Genomic DNA, 12,639 nt, shown 5'->3' on the forward strand with positions numbered 1-12,639 from the left:
CCTATCTAACATTGTTACCATGACATTGCACCATTGAGCCCTCTCCGCCACCTCCTCCACCGGCCCCCATCATCAATCTTCAAAAAACAGAATAGAAAATAACCATTAGAAACTGCCTGGAATCACAATATTCCACATCCTTAATAGAGAAAAAACCCACTATTAAGTTGTTTTAGAAATCTTTTGCAGAAGCTCCTGAGCCTTGCATACGTTAGAAAACAGATGGAATTGCCCTTTCAGAAGAACCTTCCATTTAGATTGCTCTGCAATGCTGGCCTGTACCCCTTGCGCTTTATATAAGTGGAGCATTCTAACAAACTCCTTTTGGCATCTGGCTGCAGCAGCAGACAAATCAGAGAAAGTTCAACAATGGGGCACTTGCGGTGTAGAAAACTGTCTCTGCCTGATTGCCTTTGATAGCACCTGCTCTATTACTCGATAATCTCCAATATTAACAATAATTATGCTGGGGTGTTTTGTGGTAGCGATGCGTTGCGCTGGAACTCAATAAGCTCTTGTTAAAGTTAAGTCCCCAGAGAAGCCTGGCAAGACAATTAGACTTAACAAATGAATCGACCCACAGGAGCATTAGTTGACCCTCACAATCCTCTGTAACTCCCACTATACGGAGATTAGAGCAGAGTGAGTGATTTTCCAGTTCTTCAATCTTGTTCTCTAACAAAGACTGCTGCTTATTAAGCTGGCCGATTTGCTTCTGGGTCATAGTGAGTTAGTTTTCTAACACCAAGAACCTTGATTTCGGCCACCTTCAGCCTCTGTGGAAGCTGTGCTATAGAATCCTTGATTTTTTTGAGTCTGGCGAGAAGGGCAGCGGTTTCTTATGCTTGAGAGGCCTTCAAGTCTCTGATCTCTTTGAGGATCAGACTAAGCATGTTTTTAACTTCCAATTGGAAAGTAGGTGTTTTATTCCCTTGCTGAAGAGCCTCTTGCTGTTTGCTCCCCTGCGTCATGACCGATTCTTCTTCTGGACCATTTGACTGTGAAAGTCTCAATGCAGCTACCTGAGGATCGGATGGAAAAGCCTGCACGTTCTTCTGTTCACCAGTTAAAGCGGAAGCACCTGGAGAGGAGACTAAACCAATACCTGAGAGGCTTCCAGTAAATCGGCACTAGTCTTCTTCTTTTGAAACAAGGGGTATTCCTTTACTGTGGCCTCAACAACGCCTGATTCATTATGTACCGACATCTTGAACATGTATCCCCCAGTCTCCTGGTTAGGGGCGGACACCACCAGCAGATTAATGTGGCCCAACTGAAAAAGAGAATCAGGTGCCTCAGAATCTGAATGTTCGGCTGTGTCAAGGGAAGTCAAACTATCTCCTATGTTTCCTGTGCCTGAGCTTATTTTTGTGGCCATGATCCATTCCTTTCACTAGAGGGAGGTACGATTTGCCCTTGCAGCTGCCTGACCTCCACATTTTTTTTGCTCTAAGTGCCAAATCTGACGCCTCAGATTGGCAGAGACACCTGACGCCTGGAGTACTTCTACATAGTTATTGCCGTGATCAAGTGAACACACACAGCGACCCCAACCAGGTGGCAATCCTAGTGCTTCTCAAAATTCAAAGTAACACAGAGAGCACTTACCATCTCAGCTGGAAACATGGGGGTCCATAACTTCCTCTGGTCTTTAGCAATTTTTTCTAGTTGCAGCCGAGTCACAGCCCAGCTCTTGGTGGAGGCCAGTCCTTAGTCTTTGCAGCACAACAATTTATTGGAAAAAAACCCTCAGGTTCTGACTGGAGGTTAGGATGTCACAGACCGCCACCCCCTCTCTCTCTTCCCCTCCAAGGTACTTACTGGACTAAGGAAGCTGGCCAGCTGTTATACATATAAGGGTCTTAGCCTCTCTTTCCTGTCGAAGATAGCAAGGAGTGCTACCAGATAGATTACAGGAGAGAGTGAGTTCCAAATGTTTGGTAAGCAGCCGGAGAAGAATTGGGGCAGGGCTCTCTCATTGACTTGTTTTGTTGTCCCAAGGCAGGGGGAGTAGTTGCTGAGTGATGGCAGCAGGCCTGCAAAGCTAGGTATATTTTTGGAACAGATATGCAGGACTTCGAAGGGGCGGGTTCAAAATCACGCACGCTGATTAATGCTTTCCTCCTTCTTAGGTCAAAAGAGTGTAAACCAATGTTAAGTGGCCTGTAGAAAAAACTTACATTTTCACATACAGATTCTACAAATCAACATGTAGATTTCGTGTTAGTGCTCCTCAGGAAACTGAAATGCAAAAATACATTTTGGGAACTGGGACAATAAATGGTTGCTCAAAATTTCTTACAATCGCATAAATCAGTGGCTTGTGAGCTGCAATAAATGATCCAAGACTTTGCCATCAGCCCAGTGGTGCGAGCACATCTCGGGGAAAGCCATGGGCGGATACCACATGCTCAATGGCTGAGCGTCACAGCCCCTCCCCGTTACCTCATCTCCTGGTGCGCTCTGGTTTCCAGCTTTGGCATGGTGCTAGAGCCGCAGCAGTTCACCTGGCCAGCAGGAAAAGGAATGAAGGTGGCACTAAGGAAAACCTTGCAGCGTGACTAACAGCCTCGAGAACCGCGCTGCAACCCTTAACATCGCCCGGGGAGAGTAAATTTGCATCCGGACCTCTTGGTGGGTTCTGGACCACAGGAGGAATTGCTGTTTTCAATCAGATGCACAGCTTTGTGGGGTTGAGAGAAAAAAGCGTTTTGACTTTATTACTGTTTAGGAACTGCATAAATACTTTACACATTGCCCTAAGTTGAGCCTTTCTCTTTTGTGACCTAGCTAGCAGGGGGATGAGTTTAGGTAATTTAGTGACTTTGAGGGTTCACCCTGACAAGGGTTGTGATTATTCCTTGAGGTAGGTAGTCACTCACTGCAAGTAATAAACCTGGGGCCATATTATCAAGCAAGGGCGATACATTATCGCTGCATTTATCGGCAGGAAACTGGCACTAAAGCGGGGATAATGGGCTTGATAATATGCCCTTGTGAATTCCAATAGATGCCCAGGTTCTGGTGTTAACCTGGGCTCCTATGGGAGTTCACAAGGGCATATTATCAAGCCCATTATCGCCGCTTTAGTGCCAGTTTCCTGCCGATAAAAGCGGCGATAATGTATCGCCCTTGCTTGATAATATGGCCTAAGTTCTTGCACTGGACCCTGGTGTACCTGATATAGTGGAACTGGTCCCCTAGTTCCCTGTTGTGATTGATTTTCGCAGAGAAAGCCAAATTCCTCTCCTGGGCATCCTTTAGCTTCTCAAAAAAACTGACTTTGTCTTTCATACATTTGCAATTTACCCCACTGTATGTAGCAACCTCATGATTTACTTTTGCTAATTTTCTTGATCTGTCTCACCAGATAATGTATTGAAGGTTTCTTTTAGAATGCATGAATTCAGAGGCAAATGTTTAACCATCTTTCCAGACACCCATGGATTCACGCTAACAGCTATCTCCTGCGTCTAATTATTTTTTTTTGCAATCACTTTTACAGAAACACATTCAAACACAATTACTTTTTAGGTTCAGACACATTTTTATTCTTACAATCACGTTCTCTAAGATATCTATTAAAACAATCGCTCTCCTTTATATTTGCTTAATTTTATGTTCTCCTGACAGAAAATCATTAGCTCGAACGCACAGGTTGTCAGTCTCCCATCATTAAGCAGTTGCAGCGTGACAGTAGCTGAAGACAGTCAGATAACACGCATTTGGGTAATCTTTACGAGCACTGGTTTCCTTTTCCTGAAGCAAATGAACAGATATCATGTCAATGCTATATTTGGGATAACAAAAGACATTCCGGGCTCAATTTCAGGACTGCTGTGCACACATCCCTTTTTTTTGCCAAAAGCGCAGCACATAATGCACAGTTTCTACATTATCATTGAGAAGGTTCATATGTGCGAGGGCGAGCATACAGTGCAAAGCTGTAATATGCACTATCTGGGTACCAGCACATCCTTTGTATATTGATTGGCTACGGCATCTCTTCTGAGCAGAGGAGGACAGATGGTAATATTAGGCCTCAGTGCTCTGCCAAGAATGATAGTGATTAACATGCTTTAGATTGTTACCATTTGGTATATTACCAAAAGACTCACTAGAAGACTTTGTGGTACACAGAAGCGGGAGTGCTGCCCTACTTTAGGCCTCTGTATGAGTAAATCGTACTGTCTGATGGGCGTGTAGCAACAGCTACCAGGGCCATTGGAAGTATGAGGGAACCACAGACCCGTTCAGCTTTTCCTTAACTCTAGATAGTCTAAGGGAAACTGTGACAGGAATCAGGACTTACAAGGGCACATTTGAAAGCATAACTCAAAATACTCAGTTATTCTAAATTCCTAAAAGGACCACAGGGTCCAATTTGGAATGGGATGGATTTTGCTGTTCTGGGAAATTTGGTTCTGGCCAGTAACTGTATCACCAGGGGCAAGAATGACCAGAACCATGAATGGGCAACTTGTAATGAGAACATTTGACCTAAATACATCTATAAGACCTACACTGAATTGTACGGGGCTTGAGTTAGCATGTGCACTCTACTGGGTGGCAGGGTGTGTTACTGGGTTAAGCACTCATAGGTTCTGCCACAAATTACTTCACTACCTACATCATTTGGGATGGTAGTTCTGGCTGTGTAACTGCTATTGCAACGCTCCCTGTGATTGATTACATATAAAGCTTTGTCTTGATCCCGGACAGACTTTCCAAATCAAAGCAGGAACCTGTCTCCCAATTGATCCTTTCTGCTACAAGCTATTGACTTTTTCTAGAAAATTGTCACTAATGTGAAGCGCCTCGGTTTTAATAGTTGTTCTTTACTCTTCAAATCCCCTATTTCATGGTGGAAGTTTTTCTCTCAACATATTGTTATTATCAGAAATTAATTATTTTTTTTCTGACTGCAAACAATATTTATCAGTCGTTTCTGAAAATGTGGTTTGTTGTCTATTTCTGAAACAGAGCATATTTCGAGGATTACACCATTCCTACTCAGTAGGATTTCTCAGCTTACTCCACCTCTGCAGGCATCTGTGTATTCCTAAGGTCTAGGGAGTGAATCCTTGTTGAGTTGGGTCATAGTAAGGCTAATTATATACAGCACTATGTAATCATAAAATCTGTGGTACATTTGTACTTCAAGTGTTTTGCTATTTAGGTAAACCCTGAAGTCCTGCATGGAAGTGCATACTCTGTGCTCTTTCAAATCTATAAATGTGATCAGCTGCTAAACGGAATTGTGATTCAAGATCAATTCTCATTGGTCTCTGACCTCACGTATTCTATGAATGTTCTAACACATAGAGCTCCCATTGAGGATCTCTGGAGCTACTTAGTAAGTACACTCTTCTGATCTTTTAGGAGGCATCTGTGTTTTCTTTTCTTTTAATCAGAATTAAGAAGAACCTCAATAATTTCCTGACCAATTACTTGATTCCATTACTTTGGTATTAACAGCACCTGCACAAGAGAGCTTCTTTTGGGGGAAGAACTTCCACACTGCGCATGTTCACTACTGATGCGCCTCCGATTCAAAGTCCTCCGTGGACTTATTTTATAGCCTGATAGGGTGGGAGTGACGGACTGCTCAGATACAGTAATATGACCAGATGTGGACTGGAATGGCTTTATTTGCCCGAGTAATGTAACTGGCTTAGGTAATTGCACAAGTAAGTCAAATATATTCACAGATAAATATTTGTGAATCTGGCACATGGTCTTCCATTTCCTGTAATAACCACATGATGTTTCTGGGTATTGCTGGAAAATATGGTGGGCCTTATTATGAGTTTTGCATTCGCCATACCAGCGCTCTGCTGCCACAATGCCAAAGCCATATTGAGACCGTCTGACGGATTCCGGCTGGAATCCAATTCGGGAGGTCCTGTGGCAGCTGGAAACGCAGCAGTGTAGTGCTAAGACTCATACAAGAGGCATTAGTCAAGGCACCACAATGGGAACGCCCTTTCACATTCCTGCAGGGCATAGACTATCAAGTCCATGCCCTGTAGAAACTGGGGGTGCATGCAGACAGGGGGGGCACACCATATGCCCCCCTGCATGCATTCCTTGGTGCAACCACCACACTTTTCATAACGGGCTCACTGCCATGAAAACTGTTCCTGTGAGGAAACACCTATTGTGCTTGGCAGTGCCGCAGTGGTACCACCAGTATATTAGGGCCCTCAAAAACTGTACGAGCACCAGGGATCGTGGATACCTGACGGCAGCAGTGGTACCATGGCGGACTGACTTCCCTACTTGTAATAGGGCAGTTGGACCACTTGTGCGGCAGTAGCCGCAGTGCCAAACTCATAATAAGCCCCTGAGGTTTGCTACCTAATTAACTACATATCTGTGCAGTCAGCTGTATCATATCTGATACAGGTGTGAGTATTTACTTGGGAGGGGCTACTCTCATGTGAATGAAATGTGATGGCTGCTTTTACTGTTTACAAGTCAACCCAACCACAACATGAAGAAATGTATTATCCCGCGAGACACTTTCCGGGTCAATTATTCAGGACATGTTTATTTTGATGATATTTCTCCTGCAAAAAATGAAGAAAAGCTCAAATAAATGGCCAGCAATAGTGACTGAGATGCAAACCTAGACGGTTCGTGCTTTTTATACATACTTAAGTTTAGTCTTTATTTGCACTCTTTGGACTAGTGCTGCTGCCGTGTCTTACATGGACGACCGTGTTACCATTTTTAGCTTTTTTGTTGTTTTTTTTTTGCCGTACAATTAGAAAATGCTTGTGATGTCTACCTTATGAATTATGCCTATACAATCTAACTGTGCAATTTGGTAAATATTTGAGAATGTTGGGTAATCCTTGCCTTTGCACAAATGTCGATTTGCGTTGGAATGTTGGGACCTATATATAAATAGACATAGTTGATATCACTTGTGGTCCCTTCTGTGTAAGATCTCCATTTGTAAACAATGCTGTACCAGACTCCTCTTCATAGCTCATACTGCTCCCAAAAAGTGTTAATGTACATTTGTAAAAGACACTCATCTTTGTTTGAATTCATTGAAAAGGAGAGGGGGAAATAACTCCTGAAATATGGTTCACCTGGTACAACAGCAAGGCAGTGAGAGAGTCCACAATGAGCTTAGGAGCGTAGTGTGACACCTCTGACATGATAATAAGGTGGCACTCTTTGCCGTTGGACTCTCTACAAAGCTCTTTTGTTGCTGTTATGTTTGAGATTTAAATGAATCATTTTACATTTCTGACATTCTCGTCATCTCTTTTTCCACAGTCCGTGACAGATGCAGTCTTGTCGCTTTACTTCCTTTTCTGTCGAAGGAACCAGTCGGCCGAGCAGTGGCGAGGAGCGCAGTTACTCTGTCTCATCAGTAATCCTGCGACCATGATCATCCCCTCCAACTCAGACACTGTGAGTTGTCCCTGGTGTTGTTGGCAGTCTGTACTGAAATCCATTTTTCGAGGTCCTCTCTATAGAAGAGTCTGACTGTGTCCTTACTCAGTTTGCTCTACACTTCTAAACAGACTTCTCACATATATTACTCACGAAATGTTGAAAGTTATTTCCACATTATGACAACAGTCCTGTGCACACGTTATGAAAGGTACATATAAATGTCATCAAATGTGAAAAGAAATTCGTATTCCAGAGAAACAAGGTAGACACAAATAAATGGTTCTTTCAAATTAAGTGTATTGAATCTTCCTTTCTGGAAGAGTGACCTCAAAGAAAAACAACCAGCCGACACGTGTTTCGTACAGCCGACGCTGAACCAGTGACTCTTCAGGGCTGTCGGATGTCAACAGATAAGAACGAATAGCCGGTGACAACACGAAAGGAAGACACTACCAGTCTCCCCGTCGCCACTATCACAGATCTCCGCTAAGACGGCTGTACCCGCCCGTCCTCGAGTGCATTTCTACAGGATTTGCTCTGATTGATACCTCACCGTTACCCACCCATGCCGGGTTGGAGTTATCACCGGCTATTTTTTCTTATCTGTTGACATCTGACAGCCCTCAAGAGTCATGGGTTCAGTGCCCGCTTGATGAAACACGTGTCGGCTGTTTGTTTTTCTTTGATGTCACTCTTCCAGAAAGGAAGATTCAATACACTTAATTTGAAAGAAACCATTTATTTGTGTCTACCTTGTTTCTCTGGAATACAAATTTCTTTTCCTATTTGATGACATTTATATGTACCTTTCATAACGTGTGCACAGGACTGTTGTTATATTCACTGAGTGGGCCCTTGCCACTCCTTGCAGAGGTTTTGGGGTCTCCTCTGACCTTGTAGCACCGTTGCACGATTGTTGCTTCTCATCTTACCTACTGCTACTAGCCCGGGCGCCATTCTTCCGGCACACTTAAAAATCCATGACAGAACAATATTTCCACATTAAGTGTCAAAAGTACTTCCAAGTCAAGGAGCTTAAAGCCCACCATGTGTTTAGATCATAAATATGAACTTGGTATTGAAGCTGTTATTCGCTTTCTGTACCCTAATCCTAGACCCGGGTGAGGCTCACATTGCTACAAAAGAGTAAATGTAAATGTGTGTGTCTTGTAAAGCGCACTGCTACCCGGAGGTGTCCTGGCGCTATAGACCGCTGGGGAACCCGTCCTGGCTTTCCCTGTGAGATGTTCCCTCCTGGGTATCTCCAAGGTGAAACCAGGCATCCCCGGCGTTTGTGGGGGGCCGTTGTGGAGATGAGGCAAGCTAATGCCCAGAGTTGCCGAGTGTAACCCCTGGTTAGAGTAGGCACCGAGGCGAGAATTATCGAGTCCGCTGACCCTGGTTCACGACCCTGCCGCGTCGGGAATTGAACCCTGGTCCCGGGCCGTCCTCTGCTGCCTCTAACCAGTGAGCCACACCCTCCACCAGTAGGGATCACTCACGATTTATCAATGCTCCAGACGTGGTTGTAGTTTATCCTCCTCATTAAGGGCCAGATGTAGGTCGCCAAATACCGGTCGGTAACGGCCGATTTCGTCCATTACCGACCGGTATTTGGCTTTTGAGATGTAGGTGGGTCTGAATTTACAGATTCGGTATATTTACCGATTCGGTAAATTTACCACTTCGGTATTTTACCGAATCGGTAAATATACCGATTCTGTAAATCCATATGTAGGTGACACTCCTAAGAGTGCCACATGCCCTTAAGAGTCGGTATTTTACCACCCAATCCTATTGGGTGGTAAAATACCGAATTCAGGTGTGCATGCATATCTGTGCATGCACACCTGTGTCATGTGACACACAGACATGCCCTTAGGGCATGTATGTGTGCCACATGGCACACATGCCTGTACTTGGGGTGCTAGAGGGTGTCAAAGTGACACCCCCTGCACCCTTGCAGGATTCGGTATTTACCGAATCTGTAAATACCGAATCGGTATTTCACATTGATTCCTATGGGCTTCAAGGCCCATAGGAATCAATGTGAAATACCGAATCGGTATTTACAGATTCGGTAAATACCGACCCTTACAGAATCGGTAATTTTTTACCTACATCTGCCTCCTTCCTATTTACCGACTCTTAAATACCGATTCGGTATGAGTCGGTATTTAAGAGTCGGTAAATAGGAATTACCTACATCTGGCCCTTAATGCTGTATTTTTGATTCCCTTCCCTCCTAACTCACTTTTAAGCCTCTGGAGCTCGAATCAGCCATTTCTGAACAAGGATTCAGAGAATAAAGTTTTATGATCATTTCCAACCTTTCAGGCTGGTTGTAATTTCGAACCAATCAATATGCAATAGTGATGGTGTTCTAGTTTCCAGAGATGGACACCCCAGAACAAACACCTTCATGGCATTGAAAGCCTTGCTACACCCCATTTATAGGTCATAACTCAACGATGCTTTTTAGTACTCAGCACTACAAGACTTCCACTATTCCCACTCATCCCCCAAAGAACCGATATAAAGCACTTGGAGCACAGATGATGTCTGTGAGCTTTCCATATGCATAAATGCTGCCTCAGATGAGGGTTAGTGGAATGCACACTTTACATCAACTAAGAGAGCAGATATGTTTAAAATATTCAAGCGTTTTAAAGGCAGAGTTAAAAAGGACTTTCAGACAAGCACAAATGTGTTTACTAAATTGGCAAACTTGCAGCTCGAAACGCTGGCAGCTTACTCTCCGAAAAGAAAGGGTAATCAGGCAGCTATATAAGTTAGGGTTTCTCTTTTTTAATTTTTTTAATTTATTTTTAATTTATTTATTTAATGCGATTTTATATAGCGCAAACTTTACCCGAAGGTGTCAGAGCGCTTTACATAAGAACCAGTTGCAAAACATAAGGACTAAGGATTACATGCATTACATAAAAGATACAAACAGAAAAAATTGCAAATGTACAAGATGTAAAGTCACACAAAGAAGAGACTGGTGATTAGAGTTATCTCTATATACATAGGGAAGGGCTACGGATGGATATACTATAAGAGTCACATAGGAATGATAGAGAGTACAAAGGTCTACTGCATATACTAGTGATTAGAGTTATCTCTATATACATATGGAAGGGATACGAATGGATATAGTCTAAGAGTCACATAAGAGTGGTAGAGAGTACAAAGGTCTGCTGCAAATACTAGTGCTTAGAGTTATCTCTATATACAGAAAAGCAGAGTTCCATTAAGTGGGGTCGGAGGGGGGATGCAGTCGGAGGGGGGAGGCAGTCACAGCACCAAGGGAGGGACAGAGAAGGGCAGGAAAGTGAAACAAACGAGAGAGGGAAGCAGATAGTAACAAGTAAGACAGCGAGGAGTGTGTCAGAGGCAACAGGAGAGACAATAGAAAGGTCGCTAGGACAGAGGGGGAGGTCAGAGATCGCTAAAGTGATGGAGGAGAAAGGAAGAAGAAGAAGCGAGTCATAAAAAGAAAATGCCGGGGAGCACAAAGGTCCAAGTCTGAAAGTCCAGGAAGAGGGCTGCCATAGCCAGCAAGTCCGGGGGGAGAAAGGCAGCCTGCAGCAAAGTCATAGCCTCATCGTCCATGAGGAGCTGGGGCAGAGGAGTTTGAACCGGAGACCAGGGATCAGTGAAGAAAGACCACAGGCGGCAAGGCAGCTGTTCGCAGAACGGGAGGTAGCAAAGTCAAAAACAAAGTTTAAAGGGAAGGAGGAGGGGGCCTCTCACCAGAGCGATCAACAGAGTTTCATGTGGGAAGAAAGTTGCCCTGGGTGGAAGGCTGTGCATCTTCCTTGGAGCTTTGTATAGCAGCGCCTTCTCTCCCTCGCCTGCTCCAGACGCAGGTGGCGTCTCCGGGGTCGGAAGAGGGTGAGTCCCCTTGACCGGGGCTCCATGGCTGCTTCTGGACTCTCCTGATCTGGGTTTGGGAGCCTCGATGGGTGTATGGCATCGCCTACTGACGAGTCTTGCATCCTCCCAAGGCTGCTTTGGGGGTTCAATTTGCTAGTTTCGGGACTCCCCGTGCTAGTTTTGGCGGGCTCGCAGGTGCTTTACAGATTCATCTCTAGACGGCTTGGGATGGGGTCTACCACTGCCGGTTCAGGGCCGCCCCACTGGGGCTCAATAGATGAGGTCCCGATCACTCCCTACCTCGAGAGCCAGCATGGCTGCGTGACGACTCAAGGAGCCGGGCCTGGCAGCTGTGCGCTGCGGCCGGATCATTGTAACCCTCCCCACCAGCGCCCGCTCTCTGTTCCCTGTCCCCATGGCTGTCTATCAGGCACTGCCGCTGGGCATGGCTCAAGTTTTGGACTCGGACACGGACTCAGAATCGGAAGGGCCACAGCAGGTCATTCACAGCGGACACTTCATGGTGTCTTCTCCTCCTCCAGCACCCTGCGGGGCAGCTCCAGGGTGTCCGCCCTCTGCCAGCAAGACTCGATCTTTTTAGATATTGAGATAGAGAAGGGACGTTCAATGCAGGCTCAGGAAGGCCATGCCCATGCAGATTTAAAGCATAACCATTGACTTTGTAAATGTGTTCTTGCAATACTCCTTTCAGAGAGCCATGGGCAACAAGGAGCCTCTGTGATCAACCATGATGGTTGAGGCCTTTTACTCCTGATGTCCCAGGGTCCAACCCTCTATGGGTCCAGAGTAACTGGGCCAAGCACACACTGTTCAGCACTTGACTCTTAGTGGTAGCATGGGTCGAGCAGTGAAAGGCTTCTCATGTGGAGGTAGGTACAAGGCAACACATGCTTATAACTCATCATACAAACAGTAGCAGCAATAGGTGGACTGTCTTGCCCAATACAAGCGTTTATGAAAAACATAGTATTTAATGCAAACACACAAAGCATGTACAACACATTAAATAATCCACACATCCGTCTTAAGGTCAGCATGCTCGCACTCTCCTAGACTGATTCCCCCAGTCTATCTTCGCCGTCCAGTATTGGTGGTTATTCCCCATTCTACAACGGAGGTGACTCCCTGATGTGGGTCACACTAGTCTCATGCAGCCTAAAGTCTTATGCTTTGCCTTAAGAGTTCAGGTTTAGCAGCATCTAGGCGCAATGTTCATACAAATTCCCAACAGCCTGGAACATTCTTATTACATCTAATGGCACTTGGCAATCTGGGGAGACCTGTGACACTGCTCGGCAAGCTCCAGTCTCCCGCTACTGA

The 12,639-nt window shown here is 44.9% G+C and overlaps 1 protein-coding gene across 1 annotated transcript in view; it reads left to right on the forward strand.

Annotated features, from left to right (window-relative positions):
* NCKAP1L (NCK associated protein 1 like) overlaps nucleotides 1–12,639 on the forward strand; it is a 1,717,783-nt gene that overhangs the window by 251,727 nt on the left and 1,453,417 nt on the right. Inside the window, exon 7 of the mRNA XM_086964598.1 lies at nucleotides 7,294–7,431. Coding sequence (XP_086820724.1) covers nucleotides 7,294–7,431 — 138 coding nt within the window. The remainder of the gene's footprint in view (nucleotides 1–7,293; nucleotides 7,432–12,639) is intronic.

Source organism: Lissotriton vulgaris, chromosome 1_1 (genome assembly GCF_964263255.1).
Source record: "Lissotriton vulgaris chromosome 1_1, aLisVul1.2, whole genome shotgun sequence".
Classification (NCBI taxonomy): domain Eukaryota; kingdom Metazoa; phylum Chordata; class Amphibia; order Caudata; family Salamandridae; genus Lissotriton; species Lissotriton vulgaris.